At 36.2% G+C, this 22,882-nt stretch overlaps 1 protein-coding gene across 1 annotated transcript in view; it reads right to left on the bottom strand.

Annotated features, from left to right (window-relative positions):
- Positions 1 to 22,882, bottom strand: part of LOC309958932 (solute carrier organic anion transporter family member 6A1-like) — a gene marked incomplete at both ends in the record, with an annotated part of 81,352 nt that overhangs the window by 50,550 nt on the left and 7,920 nt on the right. The window contains 2 exons of the mRNA XM_082835053.1: positions 3,549 to 3,698; positions 15,842 to 15,954. Of these exons, the coding sequence (XP_082691179.1) occupies positions 3,549 to 3,698; positions 15,842 to 15,954 (263 nt within the window). The remainder of the gene's footprint in view (positions 1 to 3,548; positions 3,699 to 15,841; positions 15,955 to 22,882) is intronic.

Below are 22,882 nucleotides of genomic sequence, written 5' to 3'. Positions count from 1 at the left end.
GTTCACAAATGTTGATTTATTCATAATAATTATTGAGAATTGAATATTAAGCACAGTCCTTATTCTAATGAAAGTTATAGCAATATTCCATGATGTTGTATGAAATGGAAGTCTGTATTAGATATAACAAGCAAAACAAGAAGCAGAAAATCTGGTTTTTTGTCTTGGCTCTGCAACTGATTTTTGGAGCAACAATAAGCAAATCACAATCTCTACATATCTCATTTTCAGCAAGTATTATGTAATAGTAGAAAGAGCAATGGCCTGAGAGTAAAATACATGAGGTATTCTTATATTCTTAACCTCAATTCGGCCAGCTGTATGTGTGTGTGTGTGTGTGTGTGTGTGTGTGTGTGTGTGTATGTAAGTGTGTGTCCAAAGATATACATGTCTTTGGAAAAGTTACTCATCCTCTTTAAATTACTGGTTCATCATCTGTAAAGTAGAATGATAGTATCTATATTTATGGTGATTATGAGAATTGCATATATGCAATAATTTATATAATTTCTGGCACACAGTAGGTGCCCAGTAAAGAATATGCATCAGTTTGATAATTTATAAGAGTAATCACATGAAATTACTAAATTTGTTGTTTGTAAACTTTAGTTAGCCTTAAATCATTTGGAGGGCGGTTATAAAACATGTATTGCGAGGTCCTACTTCCAGAGTTTCTGATTCAGTAGGTCTGGAATGGGGCCTAAGAATTTACATTTTTAACAAATTCCCAAATGATGATGATGATGTTAATCTGAGAACCAATGCATGAGATAATTTTTGTGTTTATGCTGTTTAGGATTAAAATGAACAGACTCAGTGGCTAATTCAGTTGATGCAACTTATCATAATGTTACACAGAAAGTAAGAAAGCCCAAACACTCTCTCAGTAGCTAAACAATTCAGATCTCGTAAAGAAATGGAACCATCATTCAGAATAAGATGGCAGCCTATCTTGTCTGCTCAGTAGTGGGAGTTCCATTGCTTTATCTTGATTGCTTCAAAGGCCCAAATATTGTTTCTATCAGCTTATTGTATCTATGTCTGCTTCTATTTTGGCTACTATTCTCTCTCCATTTTCTTCTTTATCTCAATGGTCTTTGCTCATTCATTTTCTCTATGTAAATTTACCAAAGCTATGTTGCTTGAGTTCCTTCTCCTATGTATATCCTCCCCAAGAGAGAGGAACTGACTAGATTAGTTAGTTTACAGCAAGGTGTCTCTGTTGGTCATTGTTCTCAAGATATGATATTTAATAGGTTTTGGGGAAATCTAAAGATTACTGTTTTGGACTCAAGTGCTGATCCCAGATCTACTTTTGGCTAGGACATTTGGAATATATCATACAGAGCAAGGCAACTAATGCACAAGGAAACACTTCTGGGCACTTTATTCAGAAAGGGACTGTGAGCATAGCAAATACTCAGAATACCATGGATTCTCTTCCAGGTGTTCCTGCTTAAAAAAAATCAACCCATTTCTTTTCTTAGATATAAAATACAGGAGGCAAAGAAGAAGGCCAGATATACAAATCGGTATCCAAGTGGTTTCATGTAGCAAAATTAGGCTTAATTCTGGTAGTTGTTGATACACAAAGGGAGAAACTGAATTAGTTCCGCACAGTAGGAGACAGTTGTGTGATCTTGCAGTACTGTAGATCTTAGCCCTAGTCCATCACGGAGTTTGTCAACAACTAGGGTCTTTACTACACCAGAGGAGGTTCATGCTGGTCTGGAACTTCAAACTAGGTTAGGTACTCCGATATGTGCTTACTTAGTTGGAGTCTGAAACAAGAGCAGGACCAACAAAATATAAAGTATTAGGTATAGAGGCCTCAGAAAAGTAGGCTGAGGTTCAGGAGAGGGATCAAGTAGCAGTGGGATACAAATGTTAATGAAGAAATCACTGTAGAGGAATGTTGCAAAGAGGAAACAGTTCCTGAAGATGGGTCATATGATGTTGCAATTAATTCTGGAAGTTTTTTCTTTCATGTGGTAGAAGCATTAATCTACTTCCTACCCTAATCCAGGTTGCATGATGGGAGACACTGATCCTGCCAGTAAAAAGGCCTTGGTGTCTATGGACAAATAGAAGGAAAACGTAAGTTGAGGAGGACACTAATAAATTTTTAACTTCTCAAGTGTCTTACCTGATTATTTAACTTCTCACCTGCTCTGGTCTTGATTCTTTATGGTACACAGCTATAATTTGCCATAGAAAATAAGTAATGGTTATCTTTTTGCTTATAGCATGTTTAAAAATGTTTCAGCTTCCCATGCTGGAATCTTACCTACTCTGCTTCTATGAACACCAATTTATTTTAAGTAAAACCTAGCAGACAACTCAGAGATTAAAACCAGTATATAATGTCCTGACATAAATACAAGTGATATATTTGATTACGTCTTCTACAATAGTAATTAATTTGCCTTCAAAGGAAAGTCAATATTTTGACTACCAATATTTGACTACCAAAATATCTAAATAATTTGGACATTATCTTCTTTGATATATTCTGTCATCTATCAGCAGTCACACAAGCAATGAAGAATAGCTCATATTCATTTGGTCCTTTATAGTCACAAAGTTCTTCCATGTTATAATACTCATTGACACTTCTCTGTTCATTGGAGTCCTAGTATGTAAATGTCTTCCTGGGTAATAAGGGATGAGACAAGCATGAGATGAAGAAAAGGACGGTGAAAGTGTTGATCTCTCTGCTCCACACATTTAAAAGGAGCTTTTCCCTTATGAAATCTTATTCCTTACATGCTTGCAGCCAGTGTTAATTTCATTATTTTTTTCTTTTCCATGATTTATTTCCCTCACTTCCAAGTATTATGTTTTTGTTGTTTTAAAATATGTTTCTAGTCCATTATATTTTTATAGTTATAGCTAAATAGATATTAAATTTATTCACTGTTCTACTTTCTTTTCTTCAAGCTTAATCCCATTTACTTTTACAGTTACAACTTTTCACCTCATGTACATTATAACTTTATAAAAATGTTAAATATTTTGTCTCTTTTCTAGCTTTTTATCTTTTATTTTACTTATGTCTATTTTATGTATTTTAAAAGTATAAAAATTGGGGAAGAGATCAAGATAGCAGAGCAGGAGGACACTGGGTTCACATCCCCCCCACAAACACATCAAAAAATACATCTACATGTGGAACACTTCTCACTGAAAACAACTGGAGACTGGCAGAAAGACTCTTCTACAACCAAGGCTGTAAAGAACTATCCACACACAATCAAGTAGGAAGGGAGGAGAATGATCAGGTCGGGACTTACACTCCTAGGAGGGGACAGAGAAGAGGAGAGAGATTATTACGGGCTCAGACAGCCTCCCTGGAGAGTGAGGAATTTGAACCAAATATTGAGTATCCCAGCCCTGGTATTTGATAGTGGGAAGACAAGTCCCCATAGCTGGTTAGAAAACCAGTGGAACTTACATGAGAGCTGTAAGAAACTGAGACTCTACTCGTAAAGAGTGTGCACATGCTTGTTCACTCCCCAGAAAAGATGGTGGAAGCAGATTGAAACTACCTGGGGCTCTGGCTGGTTTCCTGTCACCACCCCAGTGAGTACCCCAGCCCATTTAGCTCCAGCGCAGTTCCCCACTAGGGTGAAGGTTGCCACTGTCTTGGACAGTGCACACTTGGTGAGGACATAGCCGACTTGGACCTGGCACTGCATCTGAACGGGGTGAGGGTAGCCATGACTGATACTCATGAAAGTTGGTAGATCGGGAGCTGTCTGGAACACTGACTGATGTGCAGAGACCACCTTAGCACATGCCCTGTCCCACAATGGGCACCTTCTCTGGCCCCTCTTGCTTCAGTAGGGTGAAGGTGAAGGTGCCATTGCAGGGTGAAGGTGCCATTGCAGGGAAGGGGGAGAGCACACACCTGCAGGGAACAGAACCAGCTCAGACCCAATTCTCAGGGCTTCTCCTCCAGCACCTCAGGACCCAACCTCACCCCAGATAGGGTGAGGATGGCCACTGAGCATAGGAGAAGCCCTGGCTCACCCCTGACTGGCTCTAGCCATGCTATCTCCAGCCCCACCTCCCACCAAGGTGATGCACCCTGGCGGAATACATGACCCATGCACACTTTAGATCCAGCTCTCCCACCAAAGGCACTGGGAACACACAGACTGAACAGGGATGCTCCCACACAAGGACACCCTTTCAAGACTGGGAGAGTTAAGTGTTTTACCTAATTTCATAGACATTTAAGAGAAAGTTAAACAAAATGAGAAGACAAAAGAATTTGTTTCAAATGAAATAATAAGAAAAAACTCTGAAAAAATAATTAATGAAACAGAAATAAATAATTTACCAGATAAAGATTTCAAAGCATTAGTAATAAGAATGCTAACTGAATTTGAGAAAAGAACAGATGAACACAGTGAGAATTTTGACAAGGAAATTGAAAGTATAAAAAGAATCAGTCAGAGCTGAATATGAGAACTGAAATGAAAAACACACTACAAGGAGTTAACAGCAGACTAGGGGATACAAAAGAATGCATAAATGATCTACAAGATAGAATGATGGAAATCACCCATTCAGAACAGTAAAAAGAAAAACAAATTTTAAACATGAGGACAGTTTAAGGGACCTCTGAGATTTCATCAAGCATACTATCATTTGCATTATAGGAGTCCTAGAAGGAGAAGAGAGAGAGAAAGGGGTTGAAAATGTATTTGATGAAATTATGGCTGGAAACATCCTGAACCTGAAGAAGGAAACAGATATCCAGGTACAGGAAACACAGAGAGCCTCAAAAGAGATGAACCCAAAGATATCTACACCAAGACACACAATAATTAAAATGGCAAAAGTTAAAGATAAAGAGAGAATTCTAAAGACCAGCAAGAGAAAAATAAAGAGTCACGTACAAGGAAACCCCCATAGATCTATCAGTGATTTTTCTGCAGAAACTTTGCAGGCCATAAGGGAGTGGCATGATATATTTAAACTTCTAAAAGGGAAAATCCTACAACCTAGGATACTCTACCCAGCAGGGCTATCATTCAGATTTGGGGAGAGTTAAAGAACTTTTTAGACAGAAAAAAACAAAAAGAAATCATGAATACTAAACTGACCCTAAACAAAGTGTTAAAGGGTATTCTCTAAGTGGAAAAGAAAAGATTATAACAATAAGTGAGAATTTATGAAAAAGGAAAAATCCCACTAGGAAAGGCAAATATATAGTAAAGGCTATGGATCAACCATTTAAATAAGCTAGTATAAAGATTAAAAGGCAAAAATTGTAAAATCAACTATAATACAATGAAGAGTTACGGGATAAATATGGAAATGTAAATATGACATCAACAACACAAAACATGGATGGGGGAGTAAAAATGTAGATCTTTTAGAATGTGTTTGAATGTAAACGGAGAACAGCTTAATACAAGTAGATAGTGTTATAGGTCAACACATATGAAGCCTGTGGTAACCACAAATCAAAAACCTACAACAGATGCACAAAAACTAGAGAGGAAGAAATACAAGTATACTGCTAAAGAAAATCATAAAACCACAAGGGAGAAAACTAAGATAAGAAGAACAGAGAAGAATTATAAAAACAACCAGAACAAGTAATGAAATGGCAATGAGTATATACCTATCAATAATCACTTTAAATGTCATTGGGAAAATGCTCCAATCAAAAGATAAAGGTTACCTGATTGGATAGAAAAAAACAAGATCCATCTATATACTGCTTAGAAGAAACTCACTTCAGACCTAAATATACACATGGACTGAAAGTGAGGGGATGGAAAAAGATAGTTCATGCAAATGGAAATGAAAAGAAAGCTGGGGTTACAATACTCATATCAGACAAAATAGATGTTAAAACAAAGTCCAGGGCTTCCCTGGTGGCGCAGTGGTTGAGAGTCCGCCTGCCGATGCAGGGGACACGGGTTCGTGCCCCGGTCCGGGAAGATCCCACATGCCGTGGAGTGGCTGGGCCCGTGAGCCATGGCCGCTGAGCCTGCGCATCCGGAGCCTGTGCTCCACAATGGGAGAGGCCACAACAGTGAGAGGCCCGCGTATCGCAAAAAAAAAAAAAAAGTCCATAATAAAAGACAAAGAAGGTCATTGTATAATGACAAAGGGATCAATATAAGAAGAGGATGTAACATTCATTAACATATATGCACGTAATAGATGAGCACCTAAAAATACAAAGCAAACACTAACAGATGTAAAGGGAGAAATTAAAAATAATACAATAATAGTAGGGGATGTTAATACTCCACTTACATCAATGGACACATCATCCACACACAAAATCAATATGGAAATGGTGGTCTTACATGACACATTAGTCCAGTTGGCTTAATAGACATCCATAGGACATTCCATCCCAAAACAGCAGATACACATTCTTTTCAAGTGCAAATGGAGTGTTCTCCAGGTCAGATCAGATGTACACTACAAAGCAAGTCTCAACAAGTTTAAGAGGACAGAAATTATATTGAGTATTTTTTCTAACCACAGTGGTATGAAACTAGAAAACAATTACAGGAAAAAACATAAACTTGTGCAGACAACAAAATACTACTAAAAAACCAATGGGCCAATGAAGAAATCCAAGAGGAAATCAGAAAATACCTTGAGAAAAATGAAAATAAAAAGACAAATTTCCAAAATCTGTGGGATGTGACAACAGCAGTTCTAAGAGGGAAGTTTATAGCAATACAGTCCTACCTGAAGAAACAAGAAAAATCTCGATAACAAACAACCTAAACTACCACCTAAAGGAATTAGAAGAGCAAACAAAGCCTAAAGTCAGCAGAAGGAAGGAAATAATAATGACCAGAGAGGAAATAAATAAAATAGAAACCAAAAAATAATAGAAAAGATCAACAAAACCAAGAGCTGTTTTGTTTTTTTGAAAAGATAAACAAAATTGATAAGCCTTAAGCCAGGCTCATTAAGGAAAAAAGAGAGAGGATCTAAATAAACAAAATAAGATATGAAAGAAGAAAAAGTATAACCAATATCACAGAGATACAAAAAATCATAAGGGAATACAACAAATTTGACAGCCTAGAAGAAATGGATAAATTTATAGAAACATACAATTTTCAAAACTGAATCAAAAAGAAACAGACAATCTGAACAGACTGATTACTAGTAGTGAAATTGAATTTGTAAGAAAAAAAACTCCCAGCAAACAAGTCTAGGACCAGACGGCTTCACAGGGGAATTCTACCGAACATATAAAGAAGATATAATACTTATCCTTCTCAGACTATTTCAAAAAATTTAAGAGGAGGGAACACTCCCAAATTCATTCTACAAGGCCACCACTACCCTCATACAAAAACCAGATAAAGACACACAAAAAAAGAGAATTACAGGCCAAAATATCTGATGAATACAGATGCAAAAATCCTCAACAAAATATTAGCAAATTGAATTCAACACTATATAAAAAGGATCATACACCATGATCAAGTGAGATTTATTCTAGGGATTCAAGAATGGTTCAATGTCCACTAATCAATCAATGTGATATATCACATTAGAAAACAGCATAAAAATTGTGTGATCATTTCAATAGATGCAGAAAAATCATTTAACAAAATTCAACATCCATTCATGAGAAAGTTTCATCAAGGTGGGTATAGGGGGAACATATCTCAACATAATAAAGGCCACTTAGGACAAACCCACAGCTAACATCATACTCAATAATGAAAAGCTGAAAGCTTTTCTTCCAAAGTCAGGAAAAAGACAAGAATACTCACTCTCTCCACTTCCATTTATCACAGAATTGGAAATCCTAGCCACAGCAGTCAGACAAGAAAAAGAAATAAAAGGCATCCAAATCAGAAGGGAAGAAATAAAACTGTCCCTATTTTCAGATGACATGATGCTACATATATAAAACCCTAAAGTCTTCATCACAAAACTGTTAGTTCTAATAAATGTATTCAGTAAAGTTACAGGATATAAGATTAATTGATGAAGAAAATTGAAAATGATGCAAAAAAATGGAAAGATATCCTATGTTCATGGATTGGAAGAATTGATATTGTTAAAATGTCCATACTACCCAAAGCAATCTACAGAATTTAATGCAATCCCTACAAAAATACCCAGGACATTTTTCATAGAACTAGAACAAATAATCCTAAAATTTATATAAAACCACAAAAGACCCTGAATAGCTAAAGCAATCATGAGAAAAAACACTCTGACATAAATTACAGTAATATTTTTTTGATCTGCCTCCTAAGGCAAAGGAAACAAAAGCAAAAATAAACAAATGGTATCTAATTAAATTTAAAAGTTTTTGCACAGAAAAGAAAACCATGGACAAAATGAAGAGACAACCTACTGAATGGGAGAAAATATCTGCAAATGATCTGGATGATAAGGGGTTAATATCCAAGCTATATAAATACCTCAGAAAACTCAATATTAAAAAAACCCCAAATAACCCAATTAAAAATTGGGCAGAAGACCTGAATAAACATTTCTCCAAAGAAGACACACAGATGGCCAATTGGCAAATGAAAAGATGCTCAACATTGCTAATCATCAGTGAAATGCAAATCAAAACCACACCACAGAAAGGCTATTAACAAAAAGACCACAAATAATAAATGTTGGCGAGGATGGGTAGAAAAGGGAACCTTAGTACACTGTTATTAGGAATGTAAATTGGTGCAGGCACTATGGAAAACAGTATGGAGGTTCCTCAAAAAACTAAAAATAGAACTACCATATGATCCAGCAATTCCACTCCTGGGTATATATCCAAAAAAATCCAAAAACACTAATTCAGAATGATAATGCACCTCAATGTTCATCACAGCATTATTTACAGTAGCCAAGACATGGAGGCAACCTAAGTGTCCATCAACAGGTGAATGGATAAAGAAGATGTGGTGTATATATATATATATATATATATATATATATATATATATATATACTTAGAATGGAATATTACTCAGCCATAAAAATGAACAAAGTTTTGCCTTCTGCAACAACATGGATGGGCCTGGGGGATATTATGCTTAGTAAAATAAGTCAGACAGAAAAGGACAAACACTGTATGGTATCACTTACATATGCAATATAAAAACTAAAACAAACAAATGAATATAACATAACAGAAACAGGCTTACAGATAGAACAAATTAGTGATTACCAGTGGGGAGGAGAAAGGGGGATGTGCAAGAGGGGGTAGCAAATAAAGAGGTACAAATTACTATGTATATAATAAGTTACAAGAATATATTATATAGCACAGGAAATATAGCCAATATTTTATGATAACTTCAAATAGCATATAATCTATAAAAGTATTAGATCACTATGTTGTACACTTGCAACCATACAATATTGTGAATCAACTACATTTCAATAAAAATAATAAGCTATAAAAATTATCTTTACTGACATTTTAATAAAACTCTTTTCTTTCCTTACTTGAATTTTCTAAAATATATCACGCCAAGCAAGAAATACAGTAATAGTAGGGAGCCATTTAAAAATACCCACTTCTCTGGCTCCCTTTATTAAAAACTCATGACAAGAAGACTTTAAAAAAAACTATGTGTAGAAAATCAGGAAGTGTGTATTTCAACCAACTTTAGTAAGTCTTATAATGACGGTGATAAATTTTACTGGCTGGAATGATCTGTTTGCTGGAATGATTTTCCATTAGTCCTTATATCAGGAGCCTCTAAACAGTCACTGAACTTCAGGCAAACAATACCAACTAAGTGTCATGAACCAGGAGGTACTGAACTACAGGATTAATAGAGGAGAAAGACAATAGGCCTTTAGTAAATGAAGTTCCTCACACCAGTCTTTTTAATCTTCTTATTTTATGGTTGATAACCCACACTTCTTATCAAGATAAAGGAAAATCTTGTCATGACATTTTCCCCTATTTTTTTGGTGCATTTTCCTTCCTTAATCTAAAATCAGAAATATCTCAATATCTCAATTCATATTATTTATGCATTTATTGAGTTTTTACTATGGGCTATGCACTGATCTGTACACTTTGCATTCCTATGAGGGAGGTACCATTATTGTACCAATTTCTTGGCTGAAGAAAGTGAGGCTCAGAAAGGTTGAAATACCATATTTCATTGAATCTAAAATGCCAACACCATCTACTGTAAGAGACACCATTATTTTATGTACTTCTAAGTGAAAAAAATCACTACCACTCACATTATGGTACAATTCCTTACGGAAAGTCCTACGTTACTCAGATTTCAGTCTCACCAGCTTTTGAAATACATTATATCTATTAAGAAGATAAAATGTCAACTTTTCTGAGTTTTCTGAGGTATTTATATATTTTAGATATTAACCCATTATCATCCAGGTCATTTGCAAATAATGCCAAGTTTTCCTGGCTCAGCTACACAACTTGGCATGTGGGAGGCAATCCTTTTTCAGATTATCTCAATAAAAGAACAATAAAGCTATCTCTACTTGTGGGAATTCTTTACTTTAGTCCCATAAAACACTTGACTATTTCTTTGCAAGAAAATGTGAACTAGTGATCATTCCTACAACAGCAATTATTTGCTTTACTAGTATCAAAAATTATATCCTGTTGCTGTTTCTGTCTTTCTACATATATATTAACTTTACAATTCAATGCTTAAACATTGCATTAGCTTTTTGAAGAGTTAAAGAGCAGTTTCTTTCTATATGGACAGCACCACTATTGTATATAACTCAAAGTAGTAATAATATGAATAGTCATGACCAAGTTTGCTATATCAGGCAATATCTACTATGTCACAATTACATTCTGACTTACAGCTATTTCAAGATTTCATCAGTTTAAGATCTTACCCAATTTCAAAGATGTTAAAATGTCAAGGGGAAAAAGTGTATCTCAGAATCAAAGAAGTACTTGTATCAATATAAGGTCTCAACAGCAGTAAATGTTATATACTGTCTCTACTGAGTGGTCCCACTAGTAGGTAGGCCTGCTAACAGATCAGAACCTATGGATAAGGGGAGACCTGATTCACCATTAGCCTTGTTAACTCTTGAATATATATGTGGGACACAAAGAGAAGGCTATAGCTGGCTCTCTCTTAAGGCTTTTCACCAAAGAAATTAGGATGCTACTCTCTGGTGGTCAGTCTCTAGTGTGCAACCTGACTTTTGGGCTTAGGTGAAAATAACAGACCCTAACAAGGAAAATCTCTCTGCCTATTAGATCTACCACAGAGAAGCATAAACTCAGTTAGGTGTACCTTCTACTCATTACCAGAAAGTCATAGAATCTCTAGCCCTTACCTGAGGAGAGATTATAACCATTACCCACTGCACAAATCCGCTCTTGCTTACTTGAATTCCTTTATAATCTTCATTGCTTGACTGACTCACAAGTAAACACCAACCCACCAGAGAACACTGGCTAACCCTTTATCATCAGGGAAGACATGCTTTACTTTAATTTTACCGACATGGCTTAAAAGATATGCTCTACTAAGAAACTCATCTTTGGCAGGTGCTAAACTATGAAAGAAAGCAAACACTGCAAATTTTTTAAATCTTGTAGGCCCGTTATCTCTCTGTTTTCTTTCTGAAACTCAAGCCTGCTATAACGTTAAAGGCAAGAGCCTAGATGTATGGGCTTTTCTATTGAATCTTAACATTACATGTCTATAAGGTACCTGGATTTTAGAACATTTGCTTCCCCATATTTTAGGCTTTTTATTTTTCTTTCTTTGTAATGGCTCCAGAAGCTCAGATCATGTTGCTTCCTAGAACATCTACTTTTTTCTTCCTACATAAATTATTATCAGTAGCCCTGAACTTTATGAAGGCCAAGTGATTCTTTAATTGGCTCCTGAAATTGAGTCCTCATATGCTACAACTGAATAAAAAATTCAACTTTTTATGGCACATACGGAAAACTTCCTGAAACAACACTCAAATTGTACTGACTTTTCAATTCTTAATCCACTCTAATCCATTTTTTACACAAAGTTTAAAAGTTCCTAAAACAAAATTTATATTATGTTCATATTATTCCCCTACTTAAAATAAACTAGTGACTTCCTACTGCATTAAAAATAAAATCTAAATTTTTTACCCTGTCCCACAAAGACATGAGTCTGAATGTCTCTCCAACCTATCATTCTATCACTCTCCCCACCAAGTAACTATGCTCCAACACAGAGGTCTTCTCTAAACTGAACATACCCAAATCTTTGCTTCCTCAAGGTCTTTCCACATGTGTACCTTGTGCTTGGAATTTTCTTAACGACCATTCTTCACATGGTTAACTCCTTCTCATACTTTAGGTTCCTCCATTTAAATGCTCCCTGTTCAGTGAAGCCTTCTTTACCCCTCATCTAAAACAGGTTTCACACAATTTTCTCTACTCAGTTGTTAATCAGTTGTTTTTAATCTGTGGGGTTTTTTTTGTTTGTTTGTTTGTTTTAAATCTGAGACCCGGGCTTCCCTGGTGGCGCAGTGGTTGAGAGTCCGCCTGCCGATGCAGGGGACACGGGTTCGTGCCCCGGTCCGGGAGGATCCCACATGCCACGGAGCGGCTGGGCCCGTGAGCCTGCGCATCCGGGAGAGCCCACAGCAGTGAGAGGCCCACGTACCACAAAAAACAAAATCTGAGACCCGTAAGTTCCATAAAGACATGGGTATTAGTTACTAGTTTATCTTTAATACTGTTGGGCTGCACCCCACAAGCCTATAAGGCCAGTGCCTGCCCAGCTTTAAGACTGAAGAAAGAGCCTGGAGTCAGTGACAGAGACATCAATGGTTTAATGGATGGGGGAGCTTACATGTCTGAGGCAAGGTCCTGGAGCGACATCTCATCGTGTGCAGCAGACCAGCAGACAAGACATGGCAGCAGGCTTTACTGGGGGTGCGGGGGTGGGGAGGAGGGGCGGGGACTGCCAGTTATAGGGGGAGTCAGGTTGGCTCACCAGGTTACCATGGAAACTAGCAGAGCAGCACACCCCTCACCGCCCCTTTGATAAGAATAATCACTAACTGGGCCTGGGGCAAGTGTGTAGAAAGGTCAGTCAGGTGAGTAGGGTTTAGGTGAAGCAGGCACTGGTGGAGCAGAGGAATGTACAGAGAGCCAGAGAACAGCCACCTTGAGTGGCCTGACCATACAAATACTAAACACAGTGACACTACACAATTAAAAAGAGATGAATAAGAAAAACTAAAATAACAATCCGTTATATTGTACTACTATGCTCCAGGCACTGTTCTAAGCACCTTACATCTATTAATACGTTTAATTCTAAGTATGTATATAAGATATGCACTACTATTACCATTATTTTATAGAAGAGAAACTAAGGCACATAAACGTCCCCAAAACTATTTAAGAATCATTTTAAATGGTGGGCTTCAAGAACGGTTAACTTGTAATCATTTAAAAATTAAATGGGTATGGTTCTATCAGGTTGTAACAAAAAAAATAGTTTAACTTTTTAAAAGAGTAACAAGTTATTCCATTTAAATTACACACCAATTTGTACTTGATAAATGAAAATGAGAATTTCTCAAATTATTGTTTATATAAAGTCCAGGTGGGCTCAAAGCAAGGAAACTTCATTTTGACTACTGTTTTGCTCTTGGCCACTTTGTGGCAGTGTGTTAGGAATATCACAAGGTGCTTTTCGGTTTTTGTAACCTTCCTTCTTCCTAGAACAGGCACCTATCAGAAACTAAGTTTACAAGCCAACGACATGTGCAGAACCTGCTCTGTAACTGTGCTTTCAGAATTAGGGTAAGTAGAAAAATCTTCGATAAATCAGTGATTTTCAAAGTGTAATCCTAATTTCCAGAGTTTTGAAATGGTTGTTGACAATTTTGCCAGTTTCAATTACTGCTTTTTGGAGCTTAAGAATTTCTAAGCTCCTCACTCTGACATTCTGGAAGTCCTTTCTAATAAACTTTTAAAAAGATTAAGATATCTTCTAGTTACCCACCCAGACAGGTGTTAGAAGTCTAAGACTGTTAACTGGACATTATATTATTTTGTATCCTAACACTAGCAATCAAAGCACTCTATTTCCAAGAAAGAAATATTGGAATTGGCTTGTTTTTGTTTCTTGCCTGGCAATAATTTAAAAAAAAAAATCATGTTTAAATTTTCTGAAAAGTATATTTTAACAACTGTATTTTAATTTTTAACAATGTGAAAAAGTTATACCCAACTTATTTCAGTACTGTTAAAATATACACATGAAATATTTTGTAAAAATTAAAATTAAATAAAAATCTGAATGAAATATAATCCATTATTGGGAAGAGTTCATGATTTGATAAAAAATAAACACTTTTGTGTTTGAATGAAAACAAGTAAACAAAATTTCTGATTTTATACAACAAATCTATTCATTTTAAGAAGAATTAAACTATTATAATAAAAAGTACTATCTGTACACATCCAATATATACATTTATATATGATATTTTGAACAAACATCTATAAAAGCATTAAGGAGAGAGAAACTCATTTTGCCTAGGAATGTAAGGTAAGATTTGACAAAGAGCTTTTCTCAAATGGAGAAGAGAGAGAAGAACATTTGAAGTAGAGAGATTTACATCTACAAAGGTAGAGAATTATAAAAGTACCCAATATATCCAGGAAAGAGCAAGTGGGGGAGATAGGGATAAATTTCTGAGATGAGGTAGGAAAATTCAGTTGATGGTATTGTGAAGGGTCTTCAAAGTCCCAGTGAAAGAGTGTGAAATTCACCTGCCAAGTACTGTGGAAAATGACTTGATAAAACCTACATGTGAGAAACACAGTTCTTCAGACAACATAAAGGATGAAGTTATGAATAGGAAAAGAAAAACCAAATTGAATAAAGAATCACTAGAAGTTGCTTTTTTTTAACCCCACTATGTCTGTACTGTAGGCTGTGTTTCTCACCCAGAAAACGAAGAGTTCTTCTCCATTTGATACTGAGATGAGATTATTTTCTATAAAATAAGATGTTCATTAGTTTTGCTGCTTTGACTGGTGGGTCCATAGAAGCAAAACTCAGTCATAACCTGTGAGAAGGGCTGACAGGACCTTTATCTGGGTAAGGTCCTTCCTATAGGTCATTCTGAAATAAAGATAAACATTTCTAAATGAAAAAAAAAGATGTTTGTGAGAAGATTTGTTAACTTCTAAAGATCTTTTCTAAGTTATTTAAATATAGTAAAAAGATAACGTTAATACCTCTGTCGTTTTTTTAAAATTTATTTATTTAATTTATTTATTTTTGGCTGTGTTGGGTCTTCATTGCAGTGCGCAGGCTTCTCATTGCAGTGGCTTCTCTTGTTGCAGAGCACAGGCTCTAAGCCCAAGGGCTTCAGTAGTTGTGGCTCGCGGGCTCTAAAGTGCAGGCTCAGTAGTTGTGGTGCATGGGCTTAGTTGCCCCACGGCATGTAGGATCTTCCCAGACCAGGGATCGAACCCATGTCCTCTGCATTGGCAGGGGGATTCTTAACCACTGCACCACCAGGGAAGCCCCCTTTGTCATCTTATTAAATGGCTTATTTATTTATGCAGGGAGAAAATAAACTCAATATAATATAAAAGTCAAATTAAAAGCAATAGAAGAAAGAAAAATACTTGGTACCAGTCTTTGACACTAATCAAGTTCTTGGTGATGCCACTTAGGTGAAATGGGTTCTATTTTCCATTACCTATAAAATGAGTAGGTTAAGACTTCAAAAGTTCCACTCAGATTTAAGCTGAATACTTTATAGTTATTTTCTTAAATCCACTACAAAAGAATTGTAAATGTCAATTTAATTTGCTTGTTTATGTAAAATTTTACTTTACCCCAAAAGTAGCAAATAAATCCTTGATACTAGCTCCAAACTCCTGATCTTTTGTTTGATCTCTGTCCAACAAATGAGGCTGTTTACGTTCTCCGGCTTTTATCCTCACTGTGCCTATATGTTAACAAGTAAAAGAATCTTATGACATGTTCAAATAACTAAAACACATATTATAAACATACATACACATCCCAATATACCCAGTTTGTCTTGAAATGGCAAGTGAGCTGTTTTTGAACATGCTAAAGTCAATCTAACTAAAAGGCACATTCTTCTAAAACAGTGCTGTACTAAAGAAAATTCTATGATAAGGAAAATTTCCCATATCTGTACTCTTCTGTACTCTCCAGTACTGTAGCCATTAGCTGTACTGTGGTTGTTAAATACTTGAAATGTAGCTCCTACTACTGAGTAAATGGATTTTTAATTTAATTTAAAACTTAAATAGCCACATATGGTGACTACAGTATTTGACAGCATAGACCTAAAATATAAAAGCACAAACTTTGATATTACTAAAAATATTTTGTGCCAATGAAATGTACTACCATTAGGAGAGTATTCGATTTCTCTAACGTTACATGTATATTTTAGTGTTTCCAGAAGAATTTTAATAGTTATTACTCTGTCTTACAACAATTCTATGGGGTAATACATGCCTTAAATCATGATAGGTAAATAGGTTTAAATATGCTTCTTTCTTTAAGAAAACTTCTGAATTTTAGATATAAAGCATTTTTAAAGAGGAATGACAAGAAGCAAGAACATGTACTAATGAAAGCCTGGTACATAAATAATACTTGGCTACATGCGGCTTTATTTGTTCAAATAATACTAGCACATGTCACTGTATGTCCATGACAGAACGAAATGTACACAGAAAGAAATGCAGTTCAGCCATATTCTGAGAATTGGTAGGGATGAAGAATATACTGTCCTTTAATTTAATGAATTATATTTTTATAGTCACCTCGAATACCATGTGGAAAGCATGAAAATGGTATTAATGTAGACCATGCAATAACTGCAATAATAACAAAATGAATCCACCAACTCTGCTGCCAGCGTTCATTATCATCACTGTCTTCAACACTTTAATAGAGAAAATGAAAATTTTCAACTTTGTATATTTTAATACAAACAAAGCCATGATTAAACAGAGCAAGAAAGAGCATTTTCTGTTAATTTGTTATTGTTTTGCTGAAATTGAGTGGTTGTGAGTTCTCCAATTATGTGGTTCTCTTTTGTCCTGCAGGATACTAAATTTTTTCCTTTCCCCACTTTTCCCCTGTCCATACACGTGGCGAAGAGTAATTCTCTGTTCCTTTTAAACTTGTTTCTCCAACAGAAGCTATGCATTTAGAAGACATCACTCTAAATCTCATCTCTTTTTTGAAATCATTCCTGCCCCTTTAAATCATGTGCCCAATTCTTTAGGATAAGCCTGGCCCTTTAAGTTGCACAACTAACACTGTATCTGGGTATGTGACCCTTTAAATCACATATACTTGGTAATCTTTTTCTTATAGTCCCTTCTCTGAACTCTCATATTGAGTGTGTATTACCCTTCTAGTGATCATACCTAATCATGCTTTGATAGAACTTTGTCTTCTTTCTTCCTTGTGGTTTTTCTTGGTTGGCCTTTGCAAACTACAAAGCCTTGCAGTGGGCAGGGTGAGATGGAAATGTAAAGGATCCTCTGCTGGGATTTGTTGAGTTTTCCCTTTTTACTCACAGTTCTTTTGCAGTTTCAACATCCTTTGTCTCCAGTAATGCTCAGGCCATAATTTTGTGGGGGATTTTCTCAGCTGTGACATTATTCTGTATCAATGTAATGGTATTAGGAAGTGGGGCCTTTAGGAGGTGATTAGGTCATGAGGGTAGAGTCTGCATGAATGTGATTAATGACCCCAGATAGACTTCTTGCCCCTTCATCCATGTAAGGACACAGGGAGAAGCAAGGACACCAGGAAGCAAGATCTCACCAGACACTGAATTTGCCAGCACCTTGATCTTGGACTTCCCCGCATACAGAACTGCAAGAAGTAAATTTCTGTTTTTGTAAGCCCAGTGTATAATATTTCTGTTACAGCTGCCCAAATGGACTAAGACAGTACAGAAGAAAAATTCCTGCCTAGAATAAGTATCTTTCCCTATAAAGACAAATCTCTATGTTAAAAGAGGGCCAACCTAAGAACAAAGTAATCAACCTGATGACAGCTTGTCTCCCAATGAATGTGTCGTATCGGGAACTCAGGGTTGACCTCTACTACTGATGAATTGGATACTCAGCAGTAGGAATACTCATATCCTAGTAAATATTCTTGTTGAGAGATTGTCCTTAGTGTGAAGAAGTCCATGTTACTGCACTCATGCAAACTCACCATTACTGTCACCATGGCCACTTTTCACATGAGCTTATTGAGGAAGAATTAGGGTGGTTAGAAAAAAAGAGAGAGGCTGGCTAACATTAACAGGATGGGATATCTTGTCCAGCTGATTAAAGAGCCTCTTCCAAAGTACATACCCTTTTCATGTGCCAGTTCTAAAAGTTTCATCCACATATCCTCCTGGTTACCTTTTTTTTTTTAATCTTTTTCTAAGTCCTTGGCTACCCAACCATAAATTAGTATAAACTTATACCTCAGGCCATCCCTCCTTCTATGCTAAGTGGACAACCAGCCTGAAGTTCTACTCACTAGAATGATCTCCTGATTTCAAGGCCACTGTTGAGTGGAGTTGTAATATAGTGGCCATCCCCTTTCTCATCTCAATGAGAGAACTTAATATTCACACAATTAAATGTTTCCTTTTCCCTGGGAATATTTTCTAGTATTGTTAAAAGAAGCCGTATGACCCAGAACTCTTAAAATAACTTCTGTCCCTCCAGTGATTAAATGATACAACTATTTAATTTCCTAGTCTTGCCCTCCCTGAACTTAATCCCATCCTACAACCTATGATCATTTTAGTAACTATCTTCAATGTACTCCCAGCAAGGAGGTTATCTGTGCATACAAATATGCAACCTAGTTCTGGAATCCTAAAGCTACTTCTGATACTATTTTTAGTATCAGTCAGGATACTGATAGGAAACAGATGGTGTACTCATCTGAGATAATTTGAAGAGAGAGGGACAAGAAGACTATTTCCAGTGATGTGGGCAGAGTTTAGGGAAATGAACAGGGTACAGCACAAAATTATGGAGTCAGCAGTACAGTAGCAAACTGTTATGACAAGCCTTAATGTCAAGTGGAACACTGCTTAATAAATGGAAAAGGAAGCCTCAAAGGAGGCGTCATCTTTAGAATAGGAATACAGCCAACCTGGATACAACTCCTGCAGAAACTGGAAGGATAATACCCTAGCCTTAATTTGCTCCTGCCCTCTCATTTGCCAGTGCCTCTCATTGGCCAAATCCAACTGAAATCCAGAGTTCAAGGGATTATGTTGAGGCTCTCAATATAGCCTCCTGGGGAAGAAAAGAGACTAGAGAAGGTTTTAGAAAGGTGGAAGTGAATTTAGAGAGTCAAAAAAAATACATCCAACACATATTCTCTGATACTTTATCTGCCCACCTACCCTGCCCCTTCCAGCTACCAAAACTTCACTATGGCTAGGTAAGAACCCAGATGAGCTGGCAGGGGAGCTAGGAGGAGAGCTTCCACATACTATCTGTAGCAATAAATAACTATGGAAATAGTTGGCAAGTTGGCAATAAATAAGAGGAGCTAGTTGGCTTCTGTACCTCAGTTTTAATTAGTTCTACATTTATATAAAACCAGAGTTTCAGAAATGGAGGGCGGACCTTTCTGTTTTCTTGTAGTGGTAGATTTTTATCTCCTTCATTAACTCCGTCATCTTAATGAGAGAAATAAAAAAGGCAATAAGTCACTTAGAGTACCACTTCCCAATACATAATTAAATATAACTTTAAAAATACATATTTAGGGACTTCCCTGGTAGCACAGTGATTAAGAATCCACCCGCCAATGCAGGGGATACAGGTTCAAGCCCTGGTCCGGGAACATCCCACATGCCTTGGTGCAACTAAGCCCGTGCGCCACAACTACTGACCCTGCGCTCTAGAGCTCGTGAGCCACAACAACCTAGAGCCTGTGCTCCGCAACAAGAGAAGCCAGCGCAATGAGAAGCTTGCGCACCACAACAAAGAGTAGCCCCCACTCGCTGCAACTAGAGAAAGCCTGCGTGCAGCAACGAAGACCCAATGCAGCCAAAAATAAATTATTAATTAATTTTTTAAAATACATATTTATATAGCAAAAAGAAGGAAATAGTAAAGACTAGAGAAGAAATAAATGAAACATAGAATGGAAAAACAATAGGGAAAATCAATTAAATTAAGAGTTGATTTTTTTTTTTAAAAATCAACAAAATTGACAAACCTTTAGACCAAGAAAAAGACTCAAATAACAAAAATCAGAAATGAAAGAGAAGATATTACAACTGATGTTACAGAAATAAGAAAGGATCATAAGAAAATACTATGAACAATTTTATGCCAACAAGTTGGATAACCTAGAATAAATGGAAAAATTTCTAGAGACATATAACCTATGAAGACTGAATCATGAAAAAATAAAATATCTAAACAGACACAGAACCAATAAGGAGAGCAAATCAGTAATCAAAAACCTCCCAACAGGGCTTCCCTGGTGGCGCAGTGCTTGAGAGTCCGCCTGCCGATGCAGGGAACACGAGTTCGTGCCCTGGTCTGGGAAGATCCCATATGCCACAGAGCGGCTGGGCCCGTGAGCCATGGCCGCTGAGCCTGCGCGTCCGGAGCCTGTGCTCCGCAATGGGAGAGGCCACAACAGTGAGAGGCCCGCGTACCGCAAAAAAACAAACAAACAAAAAAAAAAACAACCTCCCAACAAAGAAAATCCCAGGACCAAATGGCTTCACTGGAGAGTACCACCAAACACTTAAAGAAGAATTAATACCAATCCTTCTCAAACTTTCCCAAAAAAATTAAGAGGTAAGAATACTTCCAAACTCATTCCATGAGGTCAGCATTACCCTGAAAACAAAATCAGAAAAAGATACTACAAGGAAACTACACACTAATATCCCTGATGAATAATGATGCAAAATTCATCAACAAAATACTAGCAAACCAAATTCAACAACATATTAAGAGAATCACACATCATAACCAAGTGAGATTTATTCTGGAATACAAGAATGGTTCAACATATGAAAATCAGTTAATGTGATTTACCCCATTAACAGAATGAAGGACAAAAGCACATGATCATCTCGATGCAGAAAAAGCATTCAACAAAATTTAGCACCCTTTCATTGTAAAAACTCTCAACAAACTGATAATAGAAGGAAATTACCCAACATAATAACAGCCATATATGAAAAGCCCACTGCTAACACTGCACTCAATGGTGAAAAACTGAAAGCTCTCCCTCTAATATCTGGAACAAGGCAAAGACACCTACCTATTTTTAACACTTCTATTCAACATAGTACTGGATATTCTAGCCAGAACAATCAGGCAAGAGAAAGAAATAAAAGGCATCCATATTGGAAAGGAAGAGGTAAAATTACCTCTGTTTGCAGATGACATGATCTTCTATTTAGAAAATGCTAAAGACTCCAAACAAAAAAACTGTTAGAACTAATAAATGAATTCAGCAAAGTTGCAGGATACAAAGTCAACACAAAAATCAAGTGTGTTTCTATACACTAACAATGAGCAGCATGCAAGGCAAAGACTTGTACACTGAAAACTTCAAAACATTGCTGAAGGAATTAAAGAAGATACAAATAAATGGAAAGACATACATGCTCATGGATTTGAAGACTCAATATTGTTAAAATGCCCTTAATACCCAAAGTGGTCTACAGATTCAATGCAATCCCTATCAAAACCTCAACAGAATTTTTTGCAGAAATAGAAAAAAAAATCCTAAAATTTCATATGGAATTTCAAAAGATCCCAAATAGTCAAAACAATCCCAAGAAAGAAAAATAAAGACAAAGGCTTCACACTTCCTGGTTTCAAAATATATTACAAAGCTATAGTGATCAGAACAGTATGGTACTGATATAAAGACAGATATATAGAACAGTGGAAGAGAATAAAGATCCCAGAAATATATTCTCATAAATATGGACAAATAATCTTTTACAAGGATGAAAAGAATACACAACAGGGTAAGGATAATCTTTTCAATAAATGGTGCTGGAAAAACTGGATATTCATGTGCAAAAGAATGAAGTTGGGCCCTTTCCTTATAATATATACAAAAATAACTCAAAATGGATTAAAGATCTAAACATAAAACCTGCAACAATAAAGCTCCCAGAAAACAACATACAAAGAAAGCTCCATGACATTGGATTTGGCAATTATTTTTTGATATGACACCAAAAGCACAGGCAACAAAAAAAATTAGAGAAATGGGACTACGTCAAACTTAAAAACTGCACAGCAAAGGAAACAATCAACAGAGTGAACAGAAAAACTATAGAATGGGAGAAAATATTGGCAAACCATGTATCTGGAGTAGGGCTAATATCCAGAATATAGAAAGAACTGCCTCAACTCAACAAAAACAAAAATCTGATTTTAAAAATATGCAATGGACTTGAATAGATATTTCTTCAAAGAAGATATATGAATGGCCCACAAGTATGTGATAGGATGCTCAACATCACTAATCATCAGGGAAATGAAAATCAAAACCACAATGAGATATCACCTCATACATACCTATTAGGATGGCTGTTAAAAAAAAACCAATATGGAAGTTCCTCAAAAAAATTAAAAACAGAAATACCATACCATCTAACAATTCTGGGTATATATCCCAAAAATATTGAAAATAGAGTCTCAAAGAGATATTTGCACACCTATGTTAATTGTAGCATTATTCACAATAGCCAAGAGGAGGTTGAAGTAACCTAAAGGTCAACTGACAGATGAATAGATAAAGAAAATGTGGTTTATACATACAATGAAATATTACTTAGCCTTAAAACAGAAGGAAATACTGTTATATGTTAC

Source organism: Leucopleurus acutus, assembly GCF_964270905.1.
Source record: "Leucopleurus acutus genome assembly, chromosome: 3".
Taxonomy (NCBI): Eukaryota; Metazoa; Chordata; class Mammalia; order Artiodactyla; family Delphinidae; genus Leucopleurus; species Leucopleurus acutus.
The sequence above is the reverse complement of the archived record's forward strand: the minus strand, read 5'-3'. Positions and strand labels throughout refer to the sequence as shown.